Raw genomic sequence first — 21184 nt, forward strand, 5'->3', positions numbered from 1 at the left:
GAGCCTGTGCTCCGCAACGGGAGAGGCCACAACAGTGAGAGGCCCGCGTACCGCAAAAAAAAAAAAAAAAAAAAAAAAAAAAATTCACTAAGAAGAGAGGGAAAGGAAAGTGCCAGGGAGGAAGGGAGCGGAGAAAGAGCCGGTGCCTATGTTTTCAGGTCCTATGAGCAGAGGTGTGGAGGTGTGGAGCCCCATTCCGTGTAGGACGCCACAAAGTGACAAGATCTTTCTGATGAGAAGCCTTGGGAGATACTAAGATTTGAGGACAGCAGAGAAAGACTCCTGTGCCCAAGTTTGGCCCAAGAACCAAAGAGATTATGGGCTTGGGTGAGGCATGAGGCCTTATGTGTGCTAGAGACCAGAGGACCTGCCCCATATATTCTACAATACATGAGACCGTCTGGGACTCCTGGATGACCTTAGGGATGGGAAGAAGCCCAAATCATGACTGAGATTAATTTCCTGGCAGCAGAATTATTTGAATTAGAGATACATAGAAATGTGACACGTTTTTAATGAAAAATATAATTATTAAATGTACATAGTTTAAAATGTGAAATAGAGTATATGTATACCTGATTCACTTTGCTGTACCCCTGAAACTAACACATTATAAATCAACTATACTCCAATAAAAAAATTTTTTTAAATGTGAAATAGAAATGAAATGAAGTCCCCTGTCCTACCTCCACACTCCAGATTCCCACTTCCTAGGAAGAGCCACCTTCAACTTTTTTAGCTATTTCTTCTCACGCTTACCTCCATAATTCTAAATAAGGTATTCTTACTATTCCTGAAGTTTTTGAGTTTTATATATTGCCTAAGAACTTCTCACTATAGAAGATGAAAGTTCATACACACACAGACACACACACACACACACACACACACACTTTGCCTCCCCTCTGTCCTCTCAATATAGTTATATCACAATTTTGTAATTTTGGTTATTAATAGAGTATTTACATTACTATGACTGTGCCAATTTTACTCACAGCAGAGCCAGGTAACGTATTGTAATTTCCTTTCTTGAAAAATTTTTCTTTTTCCTAAAGTTAATAAGTACCTTAAAAATGTTGGGGGTTTTTTATGAACCTATGAACGACTCATTTGTTCTCGAATTTTCTCACTACACAGTGAGATGTGTTCAAACATTGATGAACACATCTCTCTTGATGTGTTCAAACATTAGGAAGTGTGTCATTTTTCTGTCATTTCTCACTTTCTTGCATTAATCTGGACTGGAACATGCTTGTCATCCTGGGGCTTCCTTTCACCATCAGTCTCACATTTCCCTTTGCCCTCATTTCTTGAATTTTTTTTTTTGTTGTTGTTCTTGTGGGTTTATGCTTACTTTATTCATTTACTTCACTTAAAAAATTTTTTTTTCAATTTTTTGGCTGTGTTGGGTCTTTGTTGCTGTGCACGGGCTTTCTCTAGTTGTAGAGAGCAGGGACTACACTTTGTTGCGTGGGCTTCTCATTTGTGGTGGCTTCTCTTGTTGAGGAGCACAGGCTCTAGGCACGCGGGCTTCAGTAGTTGTGGCACTCGGGCTTAGTTGCTCTGCGGCATGTGGGATCTTTCCGGACTGGGGCTCGAACCCGTGTACCCTGCATTGGAGGGCGGATTCTTAACCACTGCACCACCAGGGAAGTCCCCATTTACTTTACTTTTAATGAGGGTTCAAGAAGATGCAGATGTTATTTTTTTTTCAGGAGTGCTGCTTATCAGGTAGTAGTAGGAATGTGACATTTCCCAGTCTCAGTCTTGTAGCGTAAACATCATAGCAGCCTCACAGAAACAGCAGCATCTGAAAACGAAGTCCATGCACTGATGCAGCACCAGTGACACCCTGAAGAGAAGCTCCTTCTCCAGCTGGAGCTGACTCCAACCATCTGCATGACAGAGTCAAGTGTAGAGCCCTCTTAAACTCTACTAACTCACTAATTGGGGCTACAAAAACCACATTGTATAACTCATAACATCATTCTGTAAGTTCTGGAAAGCAGCTCTTAGTCATATGGGAAAATAAATGCTTCAGTGACTGTGGGTCATTTATCTCTCAGAACCAAAGCAGCTCCTATGGCCAAAAGTGGGACACTTTGAGCAAAACTAAAGTGTAATGCATTGAGATACATCAAATGTGCTAAAATCCGTGAGTTCATAAGGGCACAAGAAATTAAAACCCAAAAGACTCCTTGGTCATCTTTGGAGGATGCTCGTTATTCTGAGAACTGGTAAATAAAAGGAAAGAATCAAACATCCTCCCTTTCCTGAAAAAAAAAAAGCCCCAAAAAACTGTACTTCAGGTTAACACATAGATGACAATGGAGAGCTCTTCTTTAAAAAAAACAACAAAAAACTCCAGCTAATAAATGAGGAAGGAGTAAATAAGTGCAACCCCTATTGAAATAATGGATCCAGGCAATGATCATCAATGGTTACTGAAACCATTTCCTGAACTGCTGGGGAACTTTATCTATCTATCTATCTATCTATCTATCCATGCCACACTATGCGTCATGCAGGATCTTACTTCCCTGATCAGGGATCGAACCCGTGCCCCCTGCAGTGGAAGCACAGAGTCCTAACCACTGGACCGGCAGGGAATTCCCCAATGGAGAATTTTATAATAGATGGATCAGGCTGACAACATCTGGAAACACTGATCAATCTTAATATTACAAAAAAGAGAGACAAGGAGACAGTATGTGCCTCATGCGATGTAAACAGGAAGTACACAGCACTGCCAATAAAATATTCTTGCCAACAAATTACACACAATCTGATTGTCTCTAGATTTTACTACCACTGTAACAGAAAACAGGGAGCGGGAAGGTGATAAATTGACATTATAGGGAGGCAGTCAACAAAATCATCAAAAATCAGAATATAGGAAACTCCTATAGGACAAATGACACAGTTTCTTGCACAAATAAATGACAAGGAAAAAAGGGTACCTGTGGATTAAGAGACTCAAGGAACCCATACCAAGCACGGTATGTGGCTCTTGATTCAAACATGCCAACCGTAAAAACAGTCAAACAAGCAAACTTTATGAGACAACCAGGGACATGTGAATCCTGACTGCATATTTGATGATATTAAGTGATCATTGTTAGTCGTTTAAGGGATGACTCTGGGATTGTGATTATCTTTTAAAAACTTCTTGTCGTTTAGAGATACACACCAAAGTAAAGAGAGTCTCCTATTGCCTGCCTTCCTTGTCCCACAAACTCTTATCCCGTCGGGTTGGTTCTCTTTACAACAGTCAGAAAGGCTAGTGTAGATGCTCAGGCCCCCTCTGGCTTGTCACAGAGCCTGCTCTGTGTGAGCCCTTGGCGTCAGCCTAGGTCTTCAAGGAAGAGCCAAGGCAGCTGGCCACTGTGAGTGTTAGTAATTGCTGAGTAATTGTAATTGCTTAGTATTTGCTGAGAATGTGTGCCGGGACCAGCGATAAGGAGTGGTGAGGGCTGTGGTAAATTGGAGAGTACATTCTCTGTCTGAAGACATTCAAATGCAATGCTAGAGGGAGGGAGGGAGAGAGAGAGAGAGAGCGAGGATGAACCAACACCGGAGGCCAAAGAGCATGGATCCAGGCTACAACCTTTAGCCAAATTGGTGATCCTTGCAGCAGACCTAAACCTATACTTGAGCTGAATGTAGACTTTTTTGGAAGTACAACTCTTGGCCGTATCCATCTCTGTGACAGTCAGTACAGAACTCTAGTGCCTACTCACGGTGGATTAGAGAGTGTTATGCTTATCAAACTGACAAAGCGAGAACTGGTAGGAAATGTGCTACCAGGAAAAAGGCAGTCCCTTGAGGAGCCTGTCTGTGTTGATTTAATGATAAGAATCTGTACACCAAGGGTGTCAGCCAGACAGGAAATCCATCCTGGTGGAGAGTCAGAAGTGCCCCAGTTGGACTGACAGGCTGTGGCCACATTGATTGGCTCCAAAGGGCATCGTTATACACACAGGCAAAGGGCGTATCTAGACTTTGTGGTCACCGGAGACTTTCCTGGGGCACTGAAAGGGAGTATAGGGAAGGCGATTAAGGGCCCTAAGAGAGAGGCAGGAAATCTACTTCTTCTTTTCTCCCTGTGATCGATTGATTTTTATTCAATTTAAAGATAATTCTGAGATGCTTCCTAAATACTAGAGAAATATCAGAATGTGGTAGAAATTATTTATTAAAAAATGGAATTTTTTGGGTGTGTTTCAGGATCTTGCTGAAAGGATTGTTCATTTATTTGGTGGGTTAGCAGGAAGGCTGACTGTAGCAACTGCTGCACTGTCAAGAACAAACACTTCTTGAGAATATGATGAAAAGGAACCATACCAAACCCTGTGGTGGATATAGGCATGAGTAAGACACAGTTCCTGCCCTGCCAGAGCTTACACTACAGTTGAAAATCTGAGATCATAAAATTACACTAAAAAAAAAATATTACACTATAAGACATAATGTGGTAAATGTAAATGACTATGAAATTAGGAAAGGCAGAGGTGGACATGCAAAGCTTCACAAAATATATGGGGACTGAAAGCTTTGAAGGGTGGCCTGAATTTCAGTACGTGTTAAAGGGAGAGAGAGCTTTAATTCCATCTAATTCTGTCATGGTATACTAGATGTTGCCAGGGCCTGAATGTCTGCATTCCCTCGAAGAAACTGCCTTGCCCAAAGGCTCTTGCAGGCAGTCATGCTTTAATGTCCACAGCCCACTATTCCAGCAGGTTAGGCAAGAGGTGGTTTCCTGACCCAGGACTGTCACTCCCAGGTGTGAGCCGACTAGTACAGCCTGGCTTAGAAGGACATTCTGAGCCCATGAGAGTCTTCTTTTTGATAATTTAAATGTAGAAACATGAAAGAGCTCAAGTGAAAGGATGCCATGTGTAAGTCAAAGTTATGAAGGAAAAAAGGTGGTACCAGGTTCCCTTGGAGCCGAGCGCTTTCTGGTTCCAATAACAGGTGTCCTTATGATCCTCCACCTCTAAGTGACTTGAAGTAAATGGAATGGAAAACTGTTCCTTAACCAAATTATCTGATTAAAATCTATGGGCAAGATGAATGGAAATAGTAACAGGGCTTTTTTTCCCCTCTCTTAGCTCTGAGACTCTCTTGGTAGAAACACCCTGAAAGTCATCTTAGTAATTATAAGGTGGACATTGACCTTACATTTGTATGCAAGAGGATGTGACAAATGGCATGTTACCCAGAACTTCCGGTTTCTCTTTGTTTTACCTCCAACTTCTTTCCCACCCTCCTTCATTTCTTGTCTCATGGATGAAAGGAGAGCAATGAGAAATTAAAGGGGGGAAATAAAATCAAACCAAGTGTAGAGTGAACACAGAACTGTAGCTGGATGCAGTCTAGAAATTTGCTTCTGAGCTTCTGGGGGTATCATGGTTAATAACAACATTTTTAGTATTTGTGAGATAGAAGCAAAACAGTTGAGGCTCAACAGAAGTTTCTCTCATGGGTCCTCATAAAGGGAATAACCATTCTCAACCAACAGATGACAGGTGGCTCTTAGAAAAAGCCTACAAAGGAGGGGAACTCCCCTTGTTTTAAGTATGAACATTTCGGATGGTTGATTTGATCCAAGGAAAAAGAATCTAAGGGGGAGAAAACATAACATGCCTAAGAAGAGTGGATGGCCTTCCAGTCCTCTAGGTAATCTTTGATGAACAGCATTCCTCACACCTATGTTTTGGTAAGAATTAAAGGGCAGAGAGGTTATATCCTGAAGGGAAGAAATTGGATACAGCTGACAACACCAGATGCATATTTCTGACATTTTGATATGTGGACAATCAATGGCGCAGGTGTCATAGTAGGCATCATTTTCTGGAAGCAAGGGGCCAAACTTGGAGAGGAGAAACCAGACGATCTTCCAGTTTAGGTAGAAGTCTCAACTGAATGTCTGAACAGGTGTGGGGCTGCTAGTGGGGACATAGAGGCCTGTGGGAGACTGGACTCATTTCCTTTTTGGCCGACCATGATCTCTGCAGTGTATACTTTATGGAGGGCCTCAGGAGTCTACATCAGTGTCGATTGTTTACAACTAAATTATTCGGTAACATTTATTGGCAAGTTGTTCTCCATTTTCTTACAATTATGCTAATGCAATGTCTTATCCATTTTTAAATGTGTAAAACATACTGAATACTTGGCACTTGTCCATCCAGGAGAAAGTGACTAAAGCACATGAGAAAAATATTATGGAGAGCTTTTTTTGACACGCTGATTTATTTAAAAATCAACAAAGTGGCTAATGGAACGTTGGGGTAGTAATTTCACATTTATATTAAACTTTAATGAGCCCATGTGGTTTCTTTAAAATCTATATTACCTGTGTAAAGAAAACCTATTCATTAGAAACCCAGTCCCTGATTTTGGTAACAGAGCCAATATTCATATCCCACAGAGGCCAATTCTAGTGAGCTTTAAATTTCAAGATATTTAACTTTATGAATATAAGACTTTATTATCAACACATTTCCCATGCTGTCAGTTGAAAGAATATGTTGACCACCTACTGTAACTAATTTAACTAGTAAATGATTGAAATATTAGTGGACAGAACAATAGAGTTGTTAACATTTTTCTTAGGAAAATAACTTTTATACTTATATTAGGCTTATTTGCAAATAATCATTTTACTGCCTGAGGTTTTAATATATAACTTTATAATTTATTTATAAAGAAAAATGTATATGTCAATTCCAATCGGCTAATTCTATATTTTTCTGTTAAATTGTGCAAGGAGAAAGTCTAATTGGTCTAATTAATTCGTATGAACTTCTCTGGGCTGGGCTTTTTGGGTCAAAGTCTAGTTGTTGGCCAGCCTATGGTTCGGATCCCCACTCCTGATCCACTCAGTGAACACCCTTTGTTCAAGGAAAAGTCTAAGCCCACAGCAAGGGATTGTGACCAGGGTGGGTTCTGGTATAAGAGGATGGAGGAGATGCATGCCTCATGATTGATGCATTTCACATTAGAATTTTCCAGTCTTTCTGCATTGTTAACAACACTGATACACGACCTTGTTATACGTCTTTTTGCATTTGTCCACTAAATTTGTTAGGATGAATTTTCAGAAGAGTAACTGTCTAGAGTCAAACGGTATAAAAAATTTTAATTTTTCTACCTATCTTGCTAAATTTTTACCATTATATTTCTCTCAGTCTCTTAATATTTCACTTACTAAACACCAAGAATATAATTCTCCCTCTTTTCATGTGTGTAAACGTGTAAGAAAGAAAACTTTCGCTTCTGTAATCAGCTCACAGACATGGTTGAGTCTCACAACCTTGTTCTCTTCCTTTTTTTTTTTTTCGTGAAACTGCTTATGAAAGATTTTTAATGTTATTTTGGGAAATATTCCTATCTCTAGAATGTTGTTTTACTTCAAGAAAACGTTAGGGTGGCTTGACTGCTGTTAGTGAGGCTACCATCCAAGAAAGAGGAAAAGATAAAATTCCAGGTGCTCTTTTTCTCACTTAATTTTGCAAATTTTGTAAAAGATTAATTAGAAAAACCCCAAACTGCTCTCAGGACGGTGGAACAGCTGACAAAGTTTGGAAAGTCGGGCCAGGCTGTTCTCTCAGGAAAGTTTGCACTTGCACTCTGCCCTGCCTGCCCGAGTGGCTGGTATGAGCGATCCTGTTCCCGTGGGTGTTCCTTGTCACACTTCAGGGAGGAGAATTCTTCCCCGTGCTTTTCTTTATACTTCCCTTGGTGTAGAGCTTCTCAAATTGAGAGGGCAGAGGAGCACCTGGGACTTTGTGCAAACTGCAGATTCCTGTGCTCCAACCCCTGAGATTTTCTAACTTGGTAGTTCTGGGGCCCAAGGACCTATATGTTTAACAAGTTCCTCAGATAACTGGCACAGGTGCTTGATAAACCGCACTTTGAGAAAAATTGCTTCAGGGACTTAATGGGTACTTTTGGGGTGAGAGGAAATGAAAATTAAGTTTTCTATTTAGGGACTTCCCTGGTGACACAGTGGTTAAGAATACGCCTGCCAATACAGGGGTCATGGGTTTGAGCCCTGGTCGGGGAAGATCCCACATGCCACAGAGCAACTAAGCCCGTGCACCACAGCTACTGAGCCTGTGCTCTAGAGCCCACGAGCCACAACTACTGAGTCCGCGTGCCACAGCTACTGAAGCCTGCGAGCTTAGAGCCTGTGTTCTGCAACAAGAGAAGCCACAACAATAAGAAGCCCGGGCACTGTAATGAAGAGTAGCCCCCGCTCAACTAGAGAAAGCCCACGTGCAGCAACAAAGACCCAAAGCAGCCAAAAATTAATTAATTAATTATAAAAAAGATAACTGATGCATAAAAAAGTTTTCTATTTAAAAAAAGTTTGTTCTATAAAAAAATTGGTTATGCTACACTTTGTTTTGGTAAGTCAGTTCTGGGTCTTATCAAACAACTTTCTTAAAGAGAATATTGAAATCTGTCTCCCCACTACTTCACAAACAAGAATGCTATTGGCCCTTGCTTTTTCCTACTATCCATCCTGTTTAATTGACTTATGTGTTCACAGTCTTCCATTCCTAAATCCTCTGGTTCTGTTCTTTTTGGACCACGCCAGAATCCATTGAGGAGCTCTACAGTTTCTCCTGATCCTACTTTAGGAATTAGTATTTTGAAGACTAGCCCCTTGGACAGGTCAAGGCATATGTGTGGAGGTTATTTGGCTGTCTGCCAGGAAAGGACCAGGCTGATGTTATCTGGGTTAATTAGAACCTGGCTCTTTGCCTTGATGGTTCAGATACTTGATTTTGTCAACAAACAGGACTGGATCTGGTCTGTGAGCAGGTTCACTTTAACCAAACTCACAGCACCTTGTGCACATGACCAGCCTGCCACACATTTGTTTACAGTTAGAAAGGGACTGGAACATTTCCACCATTCGAGTGCTTTGGGACGTCCAATCACAATCAGAAGTTTGCTTCCTGGGTAAGAAATCAGAATGAGGGAGGTTCAATACATAATTTGCTTTCTGATACCTTGAGGCTGATGCATTCATTGCCGCAATTGAGATAGCCTCGCTAACCTTGCTGACCAGATAGCCTTCTGAGGGATACATTTATTTTGTAGATTTGTTCATGCTACCAGTTAAATTTTAATCTGACCAGAGAACTATCTTTTCTCTTCAGAGTGACTTTGCCTCTCTCTGCTTCCCTCCTTTCTTTCTTTTTGTTTATTTTACAGGTAGTTCTTATTATCCTTTATCCGTTTTAATATCCTTTTCCCAAGTTATTGTGTGGAGTAGGAGATAGAAATGCAGTTTACAGTTACTGGGTCAGGCACTTCATAGTTGTGCCCTAGTGTTTCTGCACTGCTCGCAGTTTTCTTTTGATTCTTATCTTGACACTGCAAGCCAACTTTACTATTTGTATCTTGTTACAGAAGAAAACCTATTTTCAATGATTAGAGAGCTGTCCTGTTCAATATGGTAGCCACTAGCCGCATATGGTGGCTATATATATATATATATATATATATATATATATTTTTTTTTTTTTTTTTGCGGTACGCGGGCCTCTCACTGTTGTGGCCTCTCCCGTTGCGGAGCACAGGCTCCGGACGCGCAGGCTCAGCGGCCATGGCTCACGGGCCCAGCCGCTCCGTGGCATATGGCATCCTCCCACACTGGGGCACGAACCCGTGTCCCCTGCATCGGCAGGCGGACTCTCAACCACTGTGCCACCAGGGAAGCCCCTAGATATATTTTTTTAAAAACTCGGGGAACTCCCTGGAAGTCCAGTGGTTAGGACTCCGTGCTTTCACTGACGAAGGCACAGGCTCAATCCCTGGTTGGGGAACAAAGATCCCACAAGTCTCATGGCATAGCCAAGAAAAAAAATTTTGGTTTCTTAGTTGTACCAGACACATTTCACGTGCTCAGCATGTAGGTAGTGTTTCCTACTGGGCAGCACAGATATAGAACATGTCCATCATTGCAGAAAGTTCTACTGACCAGCACTGGTCCACAGACTCCTACATTTAAGAGAAGTGAGAAGATCCTTAAATATCTCATATGCCAAAGGCAAGAAAAAATGATTAAAAACAATTTTAGTTGTTTTTTTTTTTTTTTTTTTTGGTTGAGGACTCTATTGCTAATGAGACTTGGCAGTTTATAACTAAGTCCAGCGATACATAAAATTGAAGTGTGTGGGTCTTTCTGCCACTATCCCATCCTTCCACTTCTTCTTCAGGCTCTCTTGTTTGAAAGTAACAGAAACCCACTCTGACTAGCTAAAGCAAAAAAAGGGGATTCTGTTCAAAGCTGCAGGATTATCCAAGGACAGGAGTACAGCTCAGCCTGGAACCAAACTGGAACCTAAGACTTAGGTCTTATCAGCACTCTATCTGCTCCTCTCTGCACCTGCCTCATTTTGGCTTCTCTCTGCAGACCAGCTTACACTGCTTTTCTACTCCATGATACAGCAAGTATGACCACCAATAGCTCCCGAGATTATATTACCTCCATTCACTATGTCAGCTAGGCTGAGGCTAGACTCTTTCAGTGCTCATTCCAGTCATCTCTGGGAAGGTGTTCATTGGCCTAGCTCAGCTCAGGTGTCTATTCCTGGTCCAATGGCTGTGACTGGGGGCAAGGTCAACCATAGCTGCATGAAGCCTTGCTGCCGTTACCATGTGGTTTAGAGAGTGCGACAGGAGCCAGGAAAAGACACAGCCAGGAAAAGACACAGAGCTTGTGTCTCACCGCAATTCTCACTGTATCATTTGGTGGCCCAGGACTCCCCTCTTTAGTCATTTACCTGAACTATACGCTCCCTGAACTATTTCCCTCCCTCAACTATACCACGAATATACTCTATTTCTACATCCTCCTCTAAGTAAAGTTTCTTTATCTTGTGTACCATTATAATAGGATTATGCTAGAAGGGCAATTATTCTGATATTGACAGCAAACTGTAGCAAAGATTCAGATAAACCTAGAATATCAGTTTTCTCATCTGATAAATGAGGATTATTTTGTCTAGCTTAAGGTAGTTTTTGAGCTTTAGAGTTTAATAATAATAATAATGCTATGCCCTTCAAAGTAATACATTTTCAGTTTAACCTGGATATTAATGGAAATAAAATATCTTATGGGAATTTCAAACACTGTCAGAAAGGCAGTGGGGGAGATAAAAACTTTACTGAACCTGAGGTCATATAATATAAACTTTAATTCTATTTTTTTTACATCCAGATTGATCTTGCATAGAACTCAGATTTGAAAATCAAGTATAATCTTTTTCATAATCTGAGGGGAAGGATTTACCTAGCTGTGTGATCTTGAGCACAACACCGTGCCAGGTTCTTCATCTATAAAATGGGATAATAATAGCCACTACCTCACTGGCTTGTGAAGATTAAATGAGTTATCATATGTAAAATATAATAGAACAAGAGCCTAGCAATAGTAAACACTATGTAAATGTTAACACTGATTATTATTCTTTGACACATTGTTTCTTAAACTGTAGGTTGGGATGCATTAGTAGCCAATTAAAATACAAAGAAACAGACCAGAGCAGAATAAACTAGTAGAGAGCACTGCACACGGTACAGGTATTATTGTGGGTTGTGATAAATATGCCATAACAATTGGTACAATGCTACCTACTCTGTAAGTTTCAATATTTGCTCTTTTTTGGGCTAATTTGAATCGGTTCTTAAAGCTTATTTGAATGAATACCAAGAAGAGTGAGAAAATGAAGAATGGAAACTCCACTGATTGGGGGTCAGATGCATTTAGTTCTAACCACTGTTCTGCCACTGATCAGCAAAGTGGTTTGACACATGACCTGAACTCGACACCTCTTTTATTAAAAAGGGAATTTCTTGTATGTATCTCAAAGGAAAGTGTGAAGCACTGTGAGCCCTTATAGTCCAGCACTACATATGAATTAGACAACACCTCTCAACTTGTCCGTTTTGAATTATAGCTTGGCAACATCATAGGGCTAATTATGACTCCTCCCATTTTTTTTTTTTTTTTTTTTGGTTTGGAAAAAAAACACACGAAGTTCTCTGATTTGCAATAAATGCAACTTTGCCAAATTCTCTGACCACTCATAAAATTCCGAGAAGTGACAACGAAATACACTTAATATATCTGTTACGTTGATTTTAGAGTTTATTGCAATTTAAGCCTGAAAATTCAAACATTTCTAACATCACCTTTTTCTATTTTACCCTTTCCTTTTTGCTTTCTTTCTCTTACTTCCATTCCCATTCCATAGGGCCCAAGTTAAAACCTGAAGAAAAGGGCTTCCCTGGTGGTGTAGTGGTTAAGAATCTGCCTGCCAGTGCAGGGGACAAGGGTTCGAGACCTGGTCCGGAAAGATCCCACAAGCCGTGGAGCCACTAAGCTCGTGCGCCATGACTACTGAGCCGGCACTCGAGAGCCCGCGAGCCATAACCACTGAGCCCGTGCACTTAGAGGCCATCCTCCGCAACAAGAGAAGCCACTGCAATGAGAAGCCTACGCACCACAACGAAAAGACTAGCCCCTGCTCGCCACAGCTAGAGAAAGCCCGTGCGCAGCAACGAAGACCCAATGCAGCCAAAATAAGTAAAACAAACAAACAAAAGACCTGAAGAAAAGAATTGCTATGTGACATTATTCAGGAAGAGGAGGTGAATAGTTTTTAAAACATCTGGTTCTCATCTTATTTAAAGCATGAAAATGAGAATTGGAATCTTGTAGATCTAGTATTGATTTGGCAGCTAAGAGAAGAATGGCGCCCCAGAAGGAAGTCTAGTCAATGAGGGGAAGGAACTTTGCACTGGCAGGGACAGTAGCATTAAACTAACATGGGGAGTAAAGTGCACAGGGAAGAGGATTGGTAGGAAAAAGATGAAAGTGCTCTGAGAAAGTTAAGGGTCATCATCATCCCCATCATCATCATCATCATCATAATTCTGACAAGTAGAAATAAATGAAAAGCTACAGAAAAAAATGAGATGGAAAAGGAAATAGTTGAGATTCTTTTGTGAAATTGAAGGAACTTGTAGCATCTGACTTGCTGCTTTAAAATATTTCACACAAGTTTTTTTGTTGTTGTGGATCAAGGAAGGGGGAGAAGAGGCACTAGAACCATCAAGCTACAACTAGTTTCTCTTGAAAAAGAGCAGAAGGTAAGGGAGGGGATATATGCATATGTATGGATGATTCATTCTTCAGTGCAGTAGAAGCTAACACAATATTGTAAAGCAACTATACTCCAATAAAAATTAAATTAAAAAAAGAATTGATTAATTTAAAATTAATTAATTTAAACTAATTTTAAAAAATTCGAATAACAACAATAACAAAAAAGAAACCAACTACTGATACGCACAACAACTGGGATGGATCTTAAGGGCATTATACTGAAAGAAAAAAGCCAATTTCAAAGGTCACATATGTATAATTCCATTTATATAACATTCTTGAAATACGATTATAAAGATGGAAACAGTGGTTTCAAGGGCATAGAGCTGGGGAGTGAGGATATGGAATGATGGGTATGAATGACTCTAAAAGGGTAGCACGGGGGATATCTTTGTGATGATGTAATCATTCTGTATCTTGATTTTGGTGGTGGTTACACAAATCTACACATGTGGTAAAATGCCACAGAAGTATATACACATATTGTGCCAATGTCAGTTTCTGAATAAGGGCAGGTACGTCTAAAGAACTATCTAGACCACCTGGAATGCAACACAGAACAACAGAAAGTAGAAAATATGAAAAAGAGATTACAAAACATGGAGGACAGAGTGAGGAGATTTAATATTATCTAATTAGTGTTACAGAAGGAGAAATGGGGGAGAGGCAAAACTAGAAGAGATCATATCTGGGCAGTCTCCTGGTGGTCTAATGGTTAGGATTTGGTACTTTCATTGCCCTGGCCCGGGTTCAATCCCTGGTCGGAGAACTGAGATCCCGCAAGCCATGCAATGTGGCCAAAATAAAATAATAAAAAAATTTTTTTTAAAAAGAGGAAAGAGCAGAAGGTATAAACGAAAACACAAGCCTCTTGGTACGCTCAATAAACATTTATTTGACTTTTCTTCCCCATACTTCATAAAAATAAAATGAATTTATATTGAATGTTTGCACTTTACCCTTTTTTGCTTCCATGTTCTTCATAATTAATATTAGTAGGTCATTATCAATAGATCAGTAAATGGAGACAAGAAGAAAGCATTTGCTTCAAACCATTTATCAAGTCAGAGGGCAGAGCTGGTCTTCAAATTTATAACCTCTAAATTCTTGGTTTCTATTATTACCAGACATCTGTAACTACTGAAAAAGAAGTTCTAGACCACCTAGTACCAGCTAGTTTGCATCTTCTATCTGTGCTGTTTAATGGAAGATGAGACAGTAGGTAGTGCTCCCGTACCCCCAATCGTTTGGAATTTTAACGTGCACACAGGCACACACTCTCACTGTGGCCTTGCTTAGCACCTGCTGGAAACCAGGATGGTAAGGTAGGAGGCCATGCAAAACCAGTTTAATAGCTATTTACTAACTGATACTTAAACTGACTTTTCAACGCTGATGAAGACCATCAGTATGTGGGGATTACAATATTCATTACCTCACCGTGATTATTTTTTCTAAGGCCTGTATTCTCTGTGATCATTCAATTCTGTTTCTCAGATAAAGAACCATTATCATTTGTTTCAGTGCTTTTTGTTTTATGTTATACAGTCAATTTTACCGATAATTTCCAAACATCCTTAAGTAGGCCTGCAAAAATGTCAGTTAGTGTGTGCCTTCCCATCTGCCTCAGATCTATGTAAATGTACCCTGCTTAGTTTCACTTGAGTTCAAACCTGTACCTTTGAGGCCAAGACCTTGGGAATTCAAGGGCAAAGTGAACTTTAATCTGGTACATTTCGTACTTCGATGAATAGTGAAAAAAAAAATCCTCAAAGCTTGATTGGTTCTAGTCACATTTGCCTGTCACTATTTCTCAAACCATTGTACATAAAGTCACCAGCACAAAAGATCCTTCACTAAAAAAACATATACCAGGGGAAAGCAAATCAAAAGAACAGGGGAGAGGATAATGTGTTTGATTTCTCAAAAGTCTATTTACTGTCCAATTGATTTTGGCCCTTAGGCCTTTGGATGTGCTAGCAAGTAATTATTTTTATGGTTGATAAAATGAGTACTGAATATTTATCATTAATTGCAATTTGAAATCACTTAAAAAAAATCTGTCATTTTGGTTTCTAAAAATTGTTTCTTCTGGCTAGACACGAGCCAAGTGCCGAGAGCTGACCAGATGCCAAGTCTCAGGACTGTCCAGTCTTCCACATCAGACCTTCAGCCGGGCCTTCTGACTCTTCTTGAGGTTAGAAAATCTATCCCCCAGTCTCGCAGATGCTGTTCTCCCCCAACTGGCTCTACAGAGAACATCATTATCTTTGCTGAGCTTCTGTCTCTATGGCAATAACAGATGGGAAGTGCTGCGGAATTATTCATGTTCTGGAAAGGAGGCAGTCAAGGAGGGGAAGATGGGGGGTGGGAGAAGGGGGTACGACCCGGGAGCACGGCGATCGTGGTGTAAAGAACGGAACGTGTGTGTGGAGCGAAAGAGAGGCTCGTGAGCCTTTAGTAGGCCCGTTGGGAGGAAAAAAATCTATGAGCACAGGGGTATTCCCAGTCGTCTGGCTCCAAATGTGGACCCCATACGAGTGACCTCGAAGCAGTAAAACCAGGAGAAATGGGGCGAAAACTGGCAAAAAGAAAAAAAAAAGGAGGGGGACGAAGCTCGAGTCTTCTGAATTTGGTGCACTGAGACCTGGGGGTCAGTCTCCTGATTTTGCGGTGGGGCGGGAAAAAGGGTTTTTTCTTGATGTTTCGAAATATGACGGAGCAGCTCGGCAGAGTTCAATATGCTAACTAGCCACCCCGGAACACAGACCAGGGAGACCACTGTCCAGCCCCGAGGGTCACAGCCGAAAGCTCTTCAGTCGTCTCTTTCCTCGTCTCATCTCCTGATCGCTTCCAAAACAAAACCCCAAAGCCCTCAGGAAACACTGCAGAAACATGTAATTTCTAGCTCCCTTTTGGAACCGAGAGAGCAGTCTGGTGAGGGGGTGGGAGGAGGGAGTCCGAGAAGCAGAGACAAAAATGTTTTCTCTCTGTTTTGCCGGAACTTCGGCCAGCCCTCCGGCCCGGCCGGATGGCGGAGAAGGTCAGCCCCGGCAAGACGCCTGGGCGGAGGCCGCCCGGGCAAGGCGGGGGCCGCCGGTGTGGGGCGGAGCGCAGCGCCAGCAGCTGGCGGGGCGGCCCTCGGGCGGGGGGGCCCCGCAGGGGCGGGGGGCAGCCCCAGCGCGCAGGGCCCACACTGTGGGGGGTGCGAAACTGGGAGGCCGCTCCTCGGCTGCCTCCGGGGCGGGGCGGCCCAGCTGCGCCCCGCGGGGGGAGGGTCGCCCGTGCCTGACCTCGGGCGGCGGCGCTCGGCCGGGTGGGCCCTGCCTCCGCCCTGCCGGCTGCTGGGGTCGCGCACAGTGCACCGCGCGGCCGCCCTGCCCCCTCTCTCCGTGTCGTGCGGCGGCCGAGCGACCAGGGCGCCCCCGGGTCTGGCCCGTCTCCACCGAGCAGCGGGTGGGGCGGGGGCGGGGCGGTGGCGGCCCCAGACAGCCGGCTGGGCGACTCGAGGAAGGAAGGAGGGAGGGCGGCGGTGGGGGTGGGGCGGGGAGGGAACATCCTGTCTGCGCCGGGTGCACCGCAGACAGCGCCGCGCGCCAGCCGCCCAGACGGCGCGCTGGGCTGGGAACGCCGGGCGCGCGCCTGGGGGGAGGGGCGCGCGCGCCAGGCGACGGGCCGGGGTAGCCCTCGGGAGCCACAATAGTCCAGACGGCGCGCGCGTCCCCGAGGGGCTAGGAGCCGCGAGGCGGCGGCCGGCCCGCGGGCACGGTGCCGCTGCTGGCTCCGTTCCCCTCCCCCCCGTCCCTCCGCCCCTCCGCCCTCCCTCTGCCCCGGGCGGCCGGAGACGGCGGCGGCGTCTGCGGGAAGCCGTGTGTCTCCGCAGTGACGTGGGCGGGCCGAGGACTCGGTGACGTCAGAGGGCTGTGTGTAGCGATGTGTGTGGGGTTCGGAGCGGCGCCGGCACAGCCGAGGGGAGCGGGCGAGCGGCGGCGGCGGCGGCGGCGGCGGCGGCTGGCACAGGTGCGGCCTCGGCTCGCTCGGGGGACGCGGCGGGAGGCAAGGGGCGCGCGGCCCCCGGGGCGCCCGACGGCAGCGCCGGGGGTAGTGGGGAGTTAACAAAGCTCATCGGGCTTCCTGGGGCGCGGAGGCCGGAGTCGGGGGTGCGGATGCGCGGGTCACGGGTGGGGTCGGAGCCCCGGGGCGTGGGGGCGCGGGGCGGGTGTCTCACGGCGTATCTTGTCTCGCTGATGCCGGGCGGTGGGCAGGGGCAGGGCGCTGCACTTGACCGGAGCCGTCGGGACCCCGGAGACCTGGGCGCCAGTCCCCGCCCCCCCGCCGCCTGTCTGTGCTGCGCGGGGATGCCCCGGGCTCGACCCGGTTGGTCGGCGCCCAGCGGCTGGGGGATCCCGGCTGTGCTCCCCACCCGCCCCTCTCTCTTCTGGTCCCGGGCGGGCGAGGGAGGTGCAGCCTTAGGGGTGCTGAGGTAACACCCGAGAACTTCCCGGGGAGAGGGTGCACGGGGGATTTCCAGTCTTCTCAGCGGCCCACTCAGCGGGGTGGTGTGGGGAGGGCCCTGGGGGTGTTCCGAGACCGCGGTGGGGTGCTCCTTTTCCTCCACTTCCCACGACCCCCTGGCACGCCCCGAGGCGTCCCGGGTCCCTTCCTCCCCACCGCCCCGCCGCCTCCTCGGGTTTGAGATGGGTGGGTGGCTTTGCGTGGGCCGAGGATTTCAGGGTTGGGGGCTCCCCCATTCTAGGTCTCGCCTCCTCCCCTCTTCCTTGGCCAGCGTTGGCTGAGGTGTTCCTGTGGTGGGCGAAATCAGTACGTTGGCTAGTGGCCTTGGTCCTTAACCCTTTGGGTCTGTTTTAAGGTAAATTCCTCGCAGTTTGGGAGGCAAAAATTTCTATTTATTGGGATTCCTTTTGGAATTTCTCTCAAGAAGGAAGTGGAAGAAGAATCTTTTCTTTTTTTCCCTCTTCCTCCATTTGCATTCTTTGTGAGGTCTGTCTGCCTTGTGCTTTTTGTCCCGGATTAGTCTTGTTCAAGGATGGAGATTCCCAGGAGTGGAGTCTGTAGCTTTTGGCTTCCATTAAGCAAATTCTCTAACCCTTTAAAGGGAAAGTTAATTTTTGCTTACAGTCATTCCAGAAAAATAGCCTACGCTGACTAGATGGATTATGCACTTAAGATTGTAACTTACATATGGTAGGTATGTTAACTAGTATCTGATTTTTTTGGATGAAACTGGTGGGTTTTTTTTTTTTAATTGAGAGATGAAGTAATAGGTGATTTTAGCTAAAATGGCATAACTGAGAAAACCTTTAGTATTGAGTTTTGGGTGAGATGATCTCTTTAAGGTTCTTCCTGTTCTGAGTAGGAGTAACCCTCTCCCTTTTGAGGGATATTATTGCAACCTTTACCCATTCTCCGAATTGCTTTCCTATTTAAATGAAGGTACTTCTAGTTAACTGGTATTAGATTTAAAGGAATCACTCAAGTGTCACCTTTGGTAAAGTGAACTCAGTTTAAGATTAAGAAACTATTTTCAAACTGACCCTTCGGGCTCTGGAGCAAATTCAAATGTAACTCTCCCCTAACCCCCTTCTCTTCCAGATTAATTAAAAGAAGAATGAACAGTAATCCTGAAGATAACTGGGCAGTTTTTCTTTAGGTTTCATTTTTAATTGTAGAAGTTCAAGTGGAGTCAGAGACTCTTCTTAACTGGTGTGAGGATTTATACAAGCCTTCATTTTGTCCACACAGACCAACAGATCATCATTTTTAGAGAAGATACTTTTTTCCCTCCTTTTTTGGTGTCCTTGGTGCCAAATACTAAATTTGGGTGCATAATTTTGACTCAAGTAATTGCATAAACTTTTTGCGTGTTGTGCTTAAAACCAAACCAAACTATTGCGTTGAACTTGGACATCTTGAATTGAGAGAACTGGTAACTTTATTTTAATACGTATATCTGAAGAACTTAAGAAAACAAAGGCTTCCTTGGAAGTGTGCCTCTTAAAATTATTTTCTGTGTTATTAGACAATAAGAAATTTTATAGCACTTGAAGTGAAATTATACTTGGAGTATAAGCAGAACCAAAACAAAGTTGCAAAATCTATTGAGTAGTTTAGGGAGATCTCTTTGGAAATTTAAATTTTCTGTTTGAATAAGTTACCATAAGTATTGGTATACATTGTGTTTCTCTCTTCAAATAAGCAACTAGTTAACAATGCAAATCTCAGACTTACTTATTTAACACAATAGTTTTTAGCAATGGAAAACCTACAGACAAATTTTTCCTTGGTTCAGGGCTCAAATAAAAAACTGAACGGGATGGGAGATGATGGCAGCCCTCCAGTGAAAAAAATGATGACAGACATTCATGCAAATGGAAAAATGATGGTAAACAAGATGCCAACTGTAAAGAAGGAACACTTGGACGACTATGAAGCGCCAATGGAAACTGATGAAGAGCATGTCAAGAGAACCTGTGCCTCTGTGCCTGAACCTTTACATTTAAATCCCAGTTTGAAACACACTTTGGCACAATTCCATTTAAGTAGCCAGAGCTCTCTGGGTGGACCAGCAGCATTTTCCGCTCGGTATTCCCAAGAAAGCATGTCACCTACTGTGTTTCTGCCTCTTCCATCTCCTCAAGTTCTTCCTGGTCCACTGCTCATCCCTTCTGATAGCTCGACAGAACTCACCCAGACTGTGTTGGAAGGGGAGTCTATTTCTTGTTTTCAGGTTGGAGGAGAAAAGAGACTCTGTTTGCCCCAAGTCCTAAATTCTGTTCTCAGAGAATTTTCACTCCAACAGATAAATACAGTATGTGATGAATTGTACATCTATTGTTCAAGGTGTACATCAGACCAGCTTCATATCTTAAAGGTCCTGGGAATACTTCCATTCAATGCCCCGTCCTGTGGGCTGATCACATTAACTGATGCACAAAGACTGTGTAATGCTTTATTGCGGCCACGCACTTTTCCTCAAAATGGTAGTATACTTCCTGCTAAGAACTCATTGGCCCAGTTGAAGGAAACTGGCAGTGCCTTTGAAGTGGAACATGAATGCTTAGGCAAATGTCAGGGTTTATTTGCACCCCAATTTTATGTTCAGCCAGATGCCCCGTGTATTCAGTGTCTGGAGTGCTGTGGAATGTTTGCGCCTCAGACATTTGTGATGCATTCTCACAGATCACCCGACAAAAGGACTTGCCACTGGGGCTTTGAATCAGCCAAATGGCATTGCTATCTTCACGTGAACCAAAAATACTTAGGGACACCTGAAGAAAAGAAACTGAAGGTAATTTTAGAAGAAATGAAGGAGAAATTTAGCATGAGAAATGGGAAGAGGACTCAATCCAAGGCAAGTTTTTTTTTTTTAATAGCAATTTTGAATAACGGTAATGGTTTACTTTGAAATTAAAAGTCTATTTAGAATATAACTGTTAAACTATTACTGCTCATGCAACAACAGGAAAAACTCATCTAAATAATATGTTATGTTTGTATTACACGTTTTAGGCTATAAAGTGCTTTCCTGTATGTGTTCTCATTTGATCTTCCAAACAACCTACTGAGAGAAGTGGGATTATTCCCATTTTACAGATAAAGAGAATGAGGCTCAGAGAGATCAAGTGGCTTTCCCAAGATTATATAGCCAGGGAGTGGAGGATCTGGGGCTTCTTTTTCAAGCCATGTCCTTGTTTTCACACATCTTGCTTTTTGATGACTAAATCAGTTGTTTTCCTAGGACTCAAGATAATTTACACTTTGGTGTTATCTCTATTTGCAAATGATATAATAGGTAGCCCATACAACTCTGGTGGTGGGCTCCAAACAGCGTTTTTTCAAAGGTGTATTTAGGATTTCTGACATTGTTTCTGTAATTGAATATTCAGACTTGATCAGTACTGGAGACAAATGCAAATGACAGATTTATCTGAAAATTTCGTGATTCTAGTCACCAAGAATTTTTTTTAAAGA

At 43.5% G+C, this 21184-nt stretch overlaps 1 protein-coding gene across 4 annotated transcripts in view; it reads left to right on the forward strand.

Annotated features, from left to right (window-relative positions):
* Positions 1-16793: 16793 nt before the first annotated feature.
* SKIL (SKI like proto-oncogene) overlaps positions 16794-21184 on the forward strand; it is a 33770-nt gene continuing 29379 nt past the window's right edge. For 2 of the 4 annotated variants that reach the window (XM_079921292.1, XM_079921295.1), the window contains exons 1-2: positions 17923-18397; positions 18806-20568. In XM_079921292.1, the coding sequence (XP_079777418.1) occupies positions 19467-20568 (1102 nt within the window). In that variant the 5' untranslated portion in view covers positions 17923-18397; positions 18806-19466. Of the gene's footprint in view, positions 17213-17922; positions 18402-18805; positions 20569-21184 lie in introns of those variants that run through there. The other 2 variants (XM_079921293.1, XM_079921294.1) reach the window with 2 other exon arrangements.

The sequence above is a fragment of the Stenella coeruleoalba genome (genome assembly GCF_951394435.1).
Source record: "Stenella coeruleoalba genome assembly, chromosome: 5".
In the NCBI taxonomy this organism is placed as follows: Eukaryota; Metazoa; Chordata; class Mammalia; order Artiodactyla; family Delphinidae; genus Stenella; species Stenella coeruleoalba.